This window comes from Argopecten irradians, chromosome 11, assembly GCF_041381155.1.
Source record: "Argopecten irradians isolate NY chromosome 11, Ai_NY, whole genome shotgun sequence".
NCBI lineage: Eukaryota > Metazoa > Mollusca > Bivalvia > Pectinida > Pectinidae > Argopecten > Argopecten irradians.
In genome coordinates this window covers 34,559,128-34,572,542 of record NC_091144.1, presented here as the reverse complement: position 1 = coordinate 34,572,542, position 13,415 = coordinate 34,559,128, and the positions used below count along the sequence as shown (strand labels likewise).

General features: G+C 34.3%; 1 protein-coding gene across 2 annotated transcripts; it reads right to left on the bottom strand.

The window, feature by feature from the left end:
• Positions 1–489: 489 nt before the first annotated feature.
• On the bottom strand, positions 490–11,093 carry LOC138335394 (protein DDB_G0268328-like). 2 transcript variants are annotated; one of them, XM_069284459.1, is made up of 5 exons: positions 10,647–11,093; positions 4,194–4,305; positions 3,571–3,668; positions 2,704–2,832; positions 490–2,088 (listed from the first exon to the last, which is right to left on the bottom strand). In XM_069284459.1, the coding sequence occupies exons 1-5, from the start codon at positions 10,699–10,701 to the stop codon at positions 1,823–1,825; spliced, it is 660 nt and encodes a 219-aa protein (XP_069140560.1). In that variant the 5' UTR covers positions 10,702–11,093; the 3' UTR covers positions 490–1,822. The 2 variants fall into 2 exon arrangements, with proteins under 2 accessions (XP_069140560.1, XP_069140559.1); XM_069284458.1 differs by having other exon boundaries at positions 493–2,088; positions 3,571–3,773; positions 10,647–11,091.
• Between the last annotated feature and the right edge of the window lie 2,322 nt (positions 11,094–13,415).

The window sequence follows — 13,415 nt, the reverse complement described above, 5'->3', positions numbered from 1 at the left end:
TACCACCAGATACAACAACAAAACAATAACTCTACTTTGAAATCCTCTATTAGCACTATCAATTATCAAAATCAACATGTACCAGCCTACGCATACATTAAACTTGCATAAGTCTTCGTCTTTCATGAAATAGGCAAGTTTATGGTAAAAGAAGAAGTAGAAATTTAAACTGATGTTTATGCATATACCAGTGTACTGATATTTTGTCCTTTTTCTAATTTCCATATTTGATTGTTACTTTCGGTATTACACATTTAATAATATTGATCTATGACAATCCAAAACAGAATTTATAACATTGAAATATTTTAGTTTCTCTGACTGATCTGGTATCAAATGTATTTATCATGGAAAATATTGGCAAATCCAGCTGTTAGCAAGATACATGTAATTACAAACACATAGAAATTGAATATGACAAAAACAAATGACAATGACTCGTTACAAAACAATGATATAACTTCTTTAAGGCTTTATTTAAAATTTGAAGTACATAGACAAATACTAAATAAACGAATATGCTATAAGACAACTTAAAGGTGTAATCAAGCATTTCATCAATTATGTATTTGAAGATGTAAATGAAGTATTAAAGGATTAAAACAAATCATGTTTCGTGACAAAACAGCCAAAATATTGAATACCTATAGTATCGTAGTGTCCCAAATAATAAGAGAAATATAGGTTGATTTAATATTTTGTACAACTGAAGCCTTGTACTGTTTGGAAAATATAAGGGGTCCCAGAAAGACACAGATATTAATCATTGTCATATCACAGCTCGCTTGTGCCAGTAAATGTTTCAATAGATAATTGTCTCAAATATTCACCATTATTGTCATATCACAGCTCGCTTATTCAGTAATATTTTCAATAGAAAAGACAGTTGTCTCAAGAAATAACCATTATTATCATGTAACATTCCGCTTGTACCAGCAACATTTTCAAAAGAAAAGACAGTTGTCCCAAGAAATAACCATCATTGTCATATCACATAGTGATACTTGCACCAGTGAAAGTTCCAAAAGACAACTAACTATCTTATATAGTCACCACCATATCATGTCACAGCTCGCTTGTACCAGTAAAATAGATAGTTATCCATATTTCGTCTTTGCATATTACAGAGTTAGCTCCCTTGCGGGTAGGTATCGATTGTTACGTCATTATTTAGTGAGCGCAATTCACGTTGTTCTCTCCGAAAAGAATGACGTTACGCTCGTAAACACATGACGTCACAATCAATACCTACCCAGAAGGGCAGATAACTATGTAATATGCAAATACAAGCACAGTTATCCTTCAAATGAATATGCGAATGTCTCAGTGTGAATATTATTTGGGACATGATTTCGTATAAACATGCATGTCCAATACACATAGAAATTGTCCGCTGTATATAGGTAGTCGGTAGTATCAAATAAAAACATCACGCCCTGCAATAACACACCTACCCTACATAAAACCAACACAATGCATTACATTATACATTCATTGTTGATATTCAAAGTAAAAAATGGTTTCGGATTATAACACTCAAATGCTCTACGACCGGTTTTAAAACAATGTAAATTCTGTTCTGGTATATTTTGATTTTAAATTATCGAAAAGTCTGGTTACCAATAAAGGAAACGAATCTTTTGAAGTCAATGTATTTGACTTAAAAGTTATTCTGGTGAAATTCCAAATACCAATGCTGCTTGTTACGATACCAGACTCACCAAAGATGGCCGATTGCTACTGCGAGAGTCAAACATTCAGGTATCAAGGACAGGAATATCGTTGTATTTTATGACGCATATTAGTCCGTGTATGAAATCTGTCATATGTGGTTATCCTTAGAATAATAGTCGAAATGTTGCGAAGGGTCGGAGAGGGCCGAATCTACGTCATCTTCTACACTAGATGATGAGTACGTCTCCGAATCCGAACTGCTATCTGTTAGTTCCGGTTCCGGTGGAGGAGTGAGAGGTTTACATCCGGTAGAGACGGGATACGGAAGTTTATATATCGGAAGGGTGTAATCTGATTCTGAGGAGTCTATAGATTTTCCCCTTGGCTTTTTTCTGTTTTCTTTTTGAAGGATAGCTGAAAATGAAAGAGAAATAGTTCAACTCACTTGTTTTAAAGCATTTTATGATGCTTACATTTATGTACATTTATCAATTATGGACCTTTGTTGAGGTTTATATGATGAAATATCATCCTGGTAGAATTAAATAAAATAATTTGATTTAACCGAATCTAAGGTCCTTAATTTCTCTATTAGGCATGCACTTTATTTGACATGTCAAAAGTATGTGCATATTAATTACAAGTAAAATGACGGCCATAAGACGCAACCCTGAAGAACGCTTGGGCAACGATGTTCACAAGAAATACCGAGTCGATATGTCCAACCTCGAACCTCGCGTGACCATGTATTAGCCAAAACCAGTGCATATCTAATATAAAAAGCTATCACATTCATTTAGGAGTGATAGTAGAGGAAAAAGTGAAAATGTATGTGAAACATTATTTGTTATTTCAGAAATTAAGAAAACAGAACATCATTACTATATTGAAACTTATCAAAGCCAGTTCATAGCACAAATGTAACTTCACACGTATTTTGCAGCTAAGTGTTGTATGTAAACTCAATCTTCAGATTCTCGCTACTTTGGTAATTATATAAATGCATTTATGCATGGCTTGGGTACGTACATCTTAAGACAATTTTCTTTGCCAGGTCCTCCACTGGTAACAGTGTCAAGGAAGGCTTCTTCGTCAAGGGATCTGGTGCATTGTTCCAACGGGCTGAACCGTCCACAGAATCGTCAGTCACTGAATTAACTGTAGCAAACATAAATATGTCAAAGCATCTTTAAGTCGATAAAGTAAGCTAAAATCACCATGCGTGCCTTATAATTAAATATACAAGAAATGATTCCTAATATACGTAGCATCAATGAGAAATACCGATAATTTATATCGAAAATATACGAAAGTAGAAGAAATGAAACTCAATATCTTGAGAATAAAAAATGAAAAATGTTGTAAGCTTTCTCTATGCTGTAACGAAAATAAAAGACTTAGTGCAATTTTCAAAATGAATAAATGAATAAATAGAAAAGATGAATAGAAAACTGGAAAACTTATGTCAAGCATGAGTTAGTCAAGAATTTATTACATGACAATATTGATATCGCACCCTTTATTAGCCCGGGAATCAATACCAGCCCAAGGGACGCAGGGCTGATATCAGGTCAAGGGCTGATAAAAGATGCAATATCAAAATTGTCATATCGTAATCTTTATCGTTCATTTTGAAGAAAAAAAGAAAAGTAATAAAATGAACAATTTCAAAGCTTTATTTAAACGTATTGAGCAGATTCTACTTCACAATGGAATATCATTCTTCTGTGATTACGTCATTGATTAGGCCAAATTAATGTCGAAATATTCAATAGGGAAGCGTTTCATTGTATGATAACTTATATACAAATACAGGATACCCGGTAAAACGATCCTAAAGTTCAATTTTCAACAAAATTAACACGATTCTTACGAATAACTAACTAAAGTACTTACCTTGTGGCTTATTGAATGTGTTTGATAAGACGTCTGGTTTTTCAGACGAGTCTTGTAAGACGTGTGATTTCTCAGACGAGCCTGGCAGGGCCATAAACCTAAAGCAGCAATATTTTCGAATCTTGCAGAACATGATGACGAGGAAGACGATAACGGCGACGACACACATAGCGAAGATCGTCAGGAAGATGATGAAAGTGGGACTGTGTCAAAATAAAATTATATAGCAATACAAAGGTATATGTGTGATCGCTTGGATAAAAATGGCTGAATAGTTCTTCAAATAATACAATAAAAGTCTTACTTATGGTGGCTGATTACGGCCATCTCGTGTTGTCGTGTTGTCGCCTTGTCGAGTTGTCGCCTTGTCGAGTTGTCGCGATCCCAAACTGCGACAAACCGAGATTAAACAGTTAAAATGTCGACTTGTCGCGTTTTCGAACCGCGACAATTCGACAACACGACAACACGACAAGTTGACAACACAACAAGTCGACATTTCAAACACGAGATGGCCGTAATCAGCCACCATACTTACTAGTAAAGGCCAACAACCTTTGCGAAACAAAAAATAAAAGTAACAAACGATGTAGCGGATTAACCGTGAGTGATTTGTATCGTACCTGCTTGTGTCTGGGCCTCCAACGAAACCAGCAGCGTTTGACTGTGACGTAATTGAGCCCGTCCTAGTAGAGGAACCTCCGGCCCTGGCGGCCAAACATACATCCACATGGCCTAAAGTGAGACATTTAAACACAAGTGTAAATAAAATCATCAAAGTGAACAATTTTTGTGTGCTTGATTAAAATAATGTATGCGATGTGTTATGTGTATGAAGTACGCGGTATGTGTTTTAGGAGACAACGGTATATTCATGTTATGTTTTCCTATGATATAGGAACTCTTTTCCTTTTCAAAGTGCGATCCCACTGAAACACTTCGCCGAAGACACTAAACGACACACCATGTTTGTTTATAAAACAAGCATAAATAATTTATTAACCTACTTTAACATGAGAAAAACATAGGATGCTTAGTGCACAGATGATAAAATTCATTTAATACATGCATGACATGATTTATGCACGTGACCTTACCAATGTGACCCTAGAATGAAATCATCTTAATCAGGTCATGTCAAGATCCACATGCAGTACTAAACATCAATTTTAACCTATAAAATCGTTGAAAAATCTTAATTTTCACCAAAAATATTAAAGTTTTTAATGTCAAAATAGAAAAAAAACTTAACTAGGTCACTTTGACATACTTTTTGAATTTTTCATTAACTGTTCTTAACTGAACTTCACAAATCAAAAATTTACTTGCAAAAACTGCAAAAATATTATCTTTATTCTAATATTTAATTAATTAGGACTTAAACAATGAAAATTTGAATTTTTACCCTTTGACATTTGACCTTTAAAATAACCATAAGCGCAGAAAAAATTGGGTATTCTGAATAGCATACAATATGCAGCTGACCCTAAGGTATCTTCATACCAAATATTTTCCTTATCACTGAGTGGCCGTTAAACGGCCCTAAATGATACCCCTCCTTTGTTTTGAATTTGAAAATCGCGAATTTTAGTAGCCGCTAAAAATGTTGATTGACAGTAACTTCACACTCAATTTACCAGGTCTAACCCCGGTATGCTTGGGATTTATTACGAACTGGGAGATCGATGTGAATAACTCCTCAAAATTTTTATGTTATAGAATTTTAAAAAAATAAATACACATAATTTTGTAATTTACTTAGATGTTTTAGATGATAGAGACAGAATAACATTATGCAAATTTCGTACAACCAACCATAAATTTATCGTTGAAACAGGCCGATGGCAACCAATTGTATACTCTGAAAGAAAATGTCAACTTTTGTAATAGTCAACAAATTGGTGATGAATTACATTATACAGTTGTTGACTGGGGTTGAGGGCAACAGATGATTTGTTGAACCCGAAGACAAACTGTTGCCCGAGGCCGAAGGCCAAGGGCAACAGTTTGTGTGAGGGTCCAATAAATCATCTGTTGCCCGAAAACCCAGTCGATAACTGTTTTGTTATACCCATTGACTCAAAACAATGCATTGACGTCACGAATTGTAGGTGTGACGTCACTCCGGTCCAACAGCACATTTTAACAGTCGATTTTAACAGTTTTTTGGACAGCTCGACGGAACAGTTTCATATATGGCATTTTTGGCAATAGAGTTTATATAGGAACTATTTCATAGGGGTATATAACAATATTTCTTAGAATGTAGCACCTTATTCGCCCAAAGAATTATGTATAATGATCAATATTTTGGACTATGGCCGAATGCTATAAAGTTGAATGAACTAATCCACTTTCATAAAAACACTAAAGAAATTATGTACGTTTATTAGGATAATTAATAATATTATTTGATCTCCTTAGCTCATGTTATTCATCTAAACAACTGCTGTATACCTTTATCGAATACTAATGATTCTAACATTTATTCGTAAAAAAGAAATAAAAGGAATTTGAATTGGATTACGGTCTGTGCGATATTCTTTTTCGGGTATTTAGTATTGATGGTAATGTCCACACTGTAGGGATAGTTATGGATAGCTATTATGTAAAGCATTCATATACAACGCTTTGATACATGGACAAAACTGTTGATATTTTCAAGCATCCGAAGGCGTTCGCCAAGGTGGTGTCATCGGCCCCTCATATTTAGTCATTGTAAGGGGCGGACTTATATCTATATGTATAGAGTTCCCTCATATATAGTCATTATATGGAGAGGCGGACAAATATCTTACTCTATATGTATATTGTTCCCTCATATCTAGTCATTATATGGGGAGGCGGACTTATATCTATCGAGTATCCATATGTTTATATGTTTAGAGACATTATATATATAGAGTCCCTATGTTTAGTCATTGTAGAGACAGACTTATATATTATATCTTTATAGAGTTCCCTATGTTTAGTCATTGTATGGAGAGACGGGACTATATAGAGAGTCCCTATGTTTAGTCATTGTATAGAGAGGCAGACTTTATATATAGAGTCCCTATGTTTAGTCATTGTATAGAGAGGCAGACTTATATATAGAGAGTCCCTATGTTTAGTCATTGTATAGAGAGGCAGACTTATATATAGAGAGTCCCTATGTTTAGTCATTGTATGGAGAGACAGACTTATATATAGAGAGTCCCTATGTTTAGTCATTGAATGGAGAGGCAGACTTATATATAGAGAGTCCCTATGTTTAGTCATTGTATAGAGAGACAGACTTATATATAGAGAGTCCCTATGTTTAGTCATTGTATAGAGAGACGGACTTATATATAGAGAGTCCCTATGTTTAGTCATTGTATAGAGAGGCAGACTTATATATAGAGAGTCCCTATGTTTAGTCATTGTATGGAGAGACAGACTTATATATAGAGTCCCTATGTTTAGTCATTGTATGGAGAGACGGACTTATATATAGAGAGTCCCTATGTTTAGTCATTGTATAGAGAGACGGACTTATATATAGAGAGTCCCTATGTTTAGTCATTGTATAGAGAGACAGACTTATATATAGAGAGTCCCTATGTTTAGTCATTGTATGGAGAGACAGACTTATATATAGAGAGTCCCTATGTTTAGTCATTGTATGGAGAGACGGACTTATATATTAGAGAGTCCCTATGTTTAGTCATTGTATAGAGAGACGGACTTATATATAGAGAGTCCCTATGTTTAGTCATTGTATAGAGAGACAGACTTATATATAGAGAGTCCCTATGTTTAGTCATTGTATGGAGAGGCAGACTTATATATAGAGAGTCCCTATGTTTAGTCATTGTATGGAGAGACGGACTTATATATAGAGAGTCCCTATGTTTAGTCATTGTATGGAGAGACGGACTTATATATAGAGAGTCCCTATGTTTAGTCATTGTATGGAGAGACAGACTTATATATAGAGAGTCCCTATGTTTAGTCATTGTATGGAGAGACGGACTTATATATAGAGAGTCCCTATGTTTAGTCATTGTATAGAGAGACAGACTTATATATAGAGTCCCTATGTTTAGTCATTGTATGGAGAGACGGACTTATATATAGAGAGTCCCTATGTTTAGTCATTGTATAGAGAGACAGACTTATATATAGAGAGTCCCTATGTTTAGTCATTGTATGGAGAGACAGACTTATATATAGAGAGTCCCTATGTTTAGTCATTGAATGGAGAGGCAGACTTATATATAGAGTCCCTATGTTTAGTCATTGTATGGAGAGACGGACTTATATATAGAGAGTCCCTATGTTTAGTCATTGTATGGAGAGACAGACTTATATATAGAGAGTCCCTATGTTTAGTCATTGAATGGAGAGGCAGACTTATATAGAGAGTCCCTATGTTTAGTCATTGTATAGAGAGGCAGACTTATATATAGAGAGTCCCTATGTTTAGTCATTGAATGGAGAGGCAGACTTATATAGAGAGGTCCCTATGTTTAGTCATTGTATAGAGAGACAGACTTATATATAGAGAGTCCCTATGTTTAGTCATTGTATAGAGAGGCAGACTTATATATAGAGAGTCCCTATGTTTAGTCATTGTATAGAGAGGCAGACTTATATATAGAGAGTCCCTATGTTTAGTCATTGTATAGAGAGGCAGACTTATATAGAGAGTCCCTATATTTAGTCATTGTATAGAGAGGCAGACTTATATATAGAGAGTCCCTATGTTTAGTCATTGTATGGAGAGACAGACTTATATATAGAGAGTCCCTATATTTAGTCATTGTATGGAGAGACGGACTTATATATAGAGAGTCCCTATGTTTAGTCATTGTATGGAGAGACAGACTTATATATAGAGAGTCCCTATGTTTAGTCATTGTATAGAGAGGCAGACTTATATATAGAGAGTCCCTATGTTTAGTCATTGTATAGAGAGACAGACTTATATATAGAGAGTCCCTATGTTTAGTCATTGTATAGAGAGGCAGACTTATATATAGAGAGAGTCCCTATGTTTAGTCATTGTATAGAGAGGCAGACTTATATATAGAGAGTCCCTATGTTTAGTCATTGTATAGAGAGACAGACTTATATATAGAGAGTCCCTATGTTTAGTCATTGTATAGAGAGGCAGACTTATATAGAGAGTCCCTATGTTTTAGTCATTGTATGGAGAGACGGACTTATATATAGAGAGTCCCTATGTTTAGTCATTGTATGGAGAGACAGACTTATATATAGAGAGTCCCTATGTTTAGTCATTGTATGGAGAGACAGACTTATATATAGAGAGTCCCTATGTTTAGTCATTGTATAGAGAGACATACTTATATATAGAGAGTCCCTGTGTTTAGTTATTGTATGGAGAGACGGACTTATATATAGAGAGTCCCTATGTTTAGTCATTGAATGGAGAGACAGACTTATATATAGAGAGTCCCTATGTTTAGTCATTGTATGGAGAGGCAGACTTATATAGAGAGTCCCTATGTTTAGTCATTGTATGGAGAGACGGACTTATATATAGAGAGTCCCTATGTTTAGTCATTGTATAGAGAGGCAGACTTATATCTAAAGAGTTCCTTATAGATATTCAGATACAACTTACAAGTCTGACTGCCTAAATCGAGACTTGTGTCGTCGTGAGTAGACTGTCGAAGGGATTAATTCGTTCTTTGTTATATAACGATTACATTTAAACCGTAGTCATTACGTAATGACAACCGCGTAATAGTCTCAGGCATTAAAAGTATAAGTATTCCTTGCTGACAAAAAATCAACTATTGAATTGAAATAATTATTAGTGGAAAGACTTGAGCGCGGTATTTAATACATTAGTATTGAAAAAAAGTATAGATTGATATCTTTAGCACGTTTCGACACATCTGATATTTTAAGAGCATTTTCTAATACACTGTCCACTATCAGTGGTAACAGTGGTCACTGTTGACAATTGAAGCGATTGATTGTACCTATTTTATCGGGATATAAACTACATATTAAATACACAGTATAATGCCTATAGTTGTAACATCTTACCGACGTGTGCTGACGGAGAAAAATCATCGCCATACGACCATTAATTGGGTACTTTTCTGAGTTGTTGGACTTGAATCCACCATCTATTCGAGATATTAGGATTCGTGGTGGAATATCGGACACTGGACACACATGATTTGACGATTTTTTGTATGTAAGGGTTCGTAATAAGAAAGATAAATATCCAAATACGGTCGTGCATACTTTGTTACATGTCATTTGGAATAAATGTGCTTTTAGGCGCTTAAAGTGAAATGGTGACGGAGTTGCAAGCCTTTGCACAGAGAATACACGTATCATAAATGTCTTCATTTGCATAAAATGCATGTGCCTATATGCTCGGGATATTGAACCACATTTTTGTGAAGTACATTTGTCATCTGCGATCACCATTTTTTTCTATTTATGTTGATTTTTTAAATCCGACTGTTCACAACATACTTTGTGTCTACATAGTAATCATAAAAAGCTATTCAATATCGTTTCCAATCCACATGTACAATTTAACTTTAAATCATTTGTAAGGTCTTCTTACAAGCCCTATTATAAATGATTTGTATGGTATTTTAGTGTCGCATAGAATGTATATATTGTATGTCTTCAAAGACATTTAAACCGATCACATTAGATTTAACTAATTATTATAATTATAACTTGAATATATATTCAAAGTCATCTCAACCGATAAAAAAATATAACATGTGAACAATACATAAGCAATAACAAAAATTCTCTAACACATATGTATTTATATAACGGGTCAAAAGGTACGACGAATCAACAAATTGGACCGGATATAGAAACAATTATAGACTGGTGCATTTATGTTCAAATCTGGTGTAATTATAGTCTATTATTAGAGACAATATGAGACTAATTGATAATACATGTCCCTAAAATCATATTTACACTCAAACGATCTTCGATTCGTATATCATAGGGAAAAATATAGGGTGCATGGTTACAATAAAAGATTGACATGTCATTCATAGTTTTGACGTTTCCAGTGATATTACTACAATTGTACTTACCAAGCAAAACGAACAACAATCCATACAATAATACCATGACTATCGTTCTATTCATTTTGTCAATGTCGTCAAGTTAGTTTTTTGGAATGAAATTTCAAAGTTGGAATCCTATCTCCAAATGTACGTCACGTGTAAGATATTCCAAAGTTATCGCCAATATACATTACCGAATATATAATTGGCAAAATATCTCCGACCATAGCCAATGCTCTTTGGAACACTGCATATTTTTGGTATGTGTAACAAAAACTTGACAAAACCGAATGCCTCCAACTGGTTTGGTTTTTAGATAATATCATTCAAGCTGAATGATAGTCGACCATTATTTGTTGTTGGAATCTCATTAAAAATCCACGTGAACAGGTCTCCGAAGAATATCACAAAACAGGACCCCAAATGGTGTAAAATACCTGTGTTTGTGACGTCACACATGTGTACCTGTCGGCTAGACACAGGTTAATCACTACCTATATATATACATAAGTATATCTATCAATAGAAACGATTGGTCTATTCAGGTTTTGATATAATTCATTAAATGGAAGAAGCGCGTATTTTGATAACGTGTTAGAGATAATCCCTCGGTCGGTGTGTGTTAATTACAATTCAGCTATACATGTACACAAACGTTGTTAATTGTAATTCGACGTATACAATGGCGGAATATATATATAGAGGTATTGCATTAATTAATTCTGACCGATATAAATGTTATATCGTTGTCGACGCACAAGTTATTGGAGTCGATAGGTGTATAAATTCATCCGGATTTATTTCAACAAATTAATCTGCATTTAAAGTTGTATGGTCTATCACTTTCGCTCTTTTTGTCATAGTAAAAACTGTATAGGTGTTATACACATTTTTCTCCGTCTCTCCGAGGATTAAGCTTTCTAATTTTACCACTTTTTAGCTCGCCTATTCGAAGAATAGGGGGAGCTAATGTTGTCACCCCGGCTTCGGCGTCGGCGTTGGCGTCCCATTTCAAGTTAAAGTTTTTGAGCAAGTTTCTGTTTCGTCAATTGTTTAAGCTTAAGTCATCATAAATGTTTATGATTTTATTTTCCTAATGTGTTTGGATGCTGAACGTGATAATACAACCAATTTGGGGCCCTTTAGGGTTTTTCCATGTTAAAGTTTTTGAGCAAGTTTCTATTTTGTCTATTGTTTAAGCTTAAGTTATCATAAATATTTATGATTTTATTTTCCTAATGTGTATGGATGCTGAACGTGATAATACAACCAATTTTGGGTCCTTTAAGGGGTTTTTGAGTCTGTTAATTTGTCATATTTTCATGTTAAAGTTTTTGAGCAAGTTTCTATTTTGTCAATTGTTTAAGCATAAGTCATCATAAATGTTTATGATTTTATTTTCCTAATGTGTATGGATGCTGAACGTGATAATACAACCAATTTGGGGCCCTTTAGGGATTTTTTGAGTCTGTTAATTTGTCATATTTCCATGTTTAAATAGTAAATACTTGAACATCAACTTCTTCTGAATAGGCGAGCTTTGCTGTTCTCCAACAGCTCTTGTTATTAAGTTGCAGCACTGCAAGTATTTTAATTATAAAAGTGAAAAAATCTTTTTAACGTGTATAGGCTCGAAAGATGCCGAATCATTCCGAACTCTTCCGAACATCGTCGCGGCAATCTCGAAGTAACACGACAGTTGTTTTCTTAAGCAAAACACGTGGTCGACCTCAGCAGACTGGATCTACAAAGAAATTAATGCTCGCACATTACAATGTTTGATACGTGTATTGAATTACGGCAATGTGTGAATTAGATGCTTCAAATACTCGCTCTGTGGACATAAACCAGTACGATTTGCTCATATCAGCCAGAAGGAAAACGTAAGCAAACACATGTACATGTGCGCTTACGCTAGTAAACTGGATCACCACGTGCAGGACGTGTGGACGTCAGTCACGTGATACGAGTCGGAATTCCGACAAAACCCGAAGGTACTGAATATGGCGGAGATTGAAGGAGTTTTATTCAAAACCATGAATATATGAACCCTATATTTCGGCTCTTTCGTAGACTGACATATGCTTTTGGGGAGCTAAATCATCAAGTTACATGTCCATATTCAAATGTCAAATGTTAAAACGACATATCGTTACAATGAAAATTACAAGAAATACAACTTTAACAAGAAACAACTTTGATCTAAATAAAATGCTAAAAGTCAAGAAAAAAGTTTAATCATATCAAGGTAAAATAAATTAGAAATGCTGATTTATATATATTTGATTAAGTTTTACAGACGCCAATAGTACGCACTATCCGTTTATTTCTTTCAATGATTTTCTTTTTTTTTAAAATAAGTATTGTTAGAAAACGGCGAGTAATTTATATGACGGTCGACAATAACACGAATGGAAAACTGGATGAACTGTAAATGTATAACATATTAGATGGATTATTTATTCCAATCTAATTAAAATTCGGTCTGTACTTCCGCTCCACCACGATGCTCTATAAATCGCTCCATTACAATTAAAAAATGCAAACACACATTTTAAAATGTAATTAAATAGTTTCTAATGAAATGGCGTTCTAAACTGCGACAACGTGTGTCTAATCCACATTGTCAATTTAAATTACATGTCAATTTAAATTACATGTACAATAAAAATGTTTTATCTTTTAAATCACGGAAATAAGAATTTTCTATTTGTACAGTTACGGTAGCTGGGAAAGGACATAAAAAAAAAACAAATATTGAAATTAATACTTTCTTGTTTTGACGTGTGAACACAA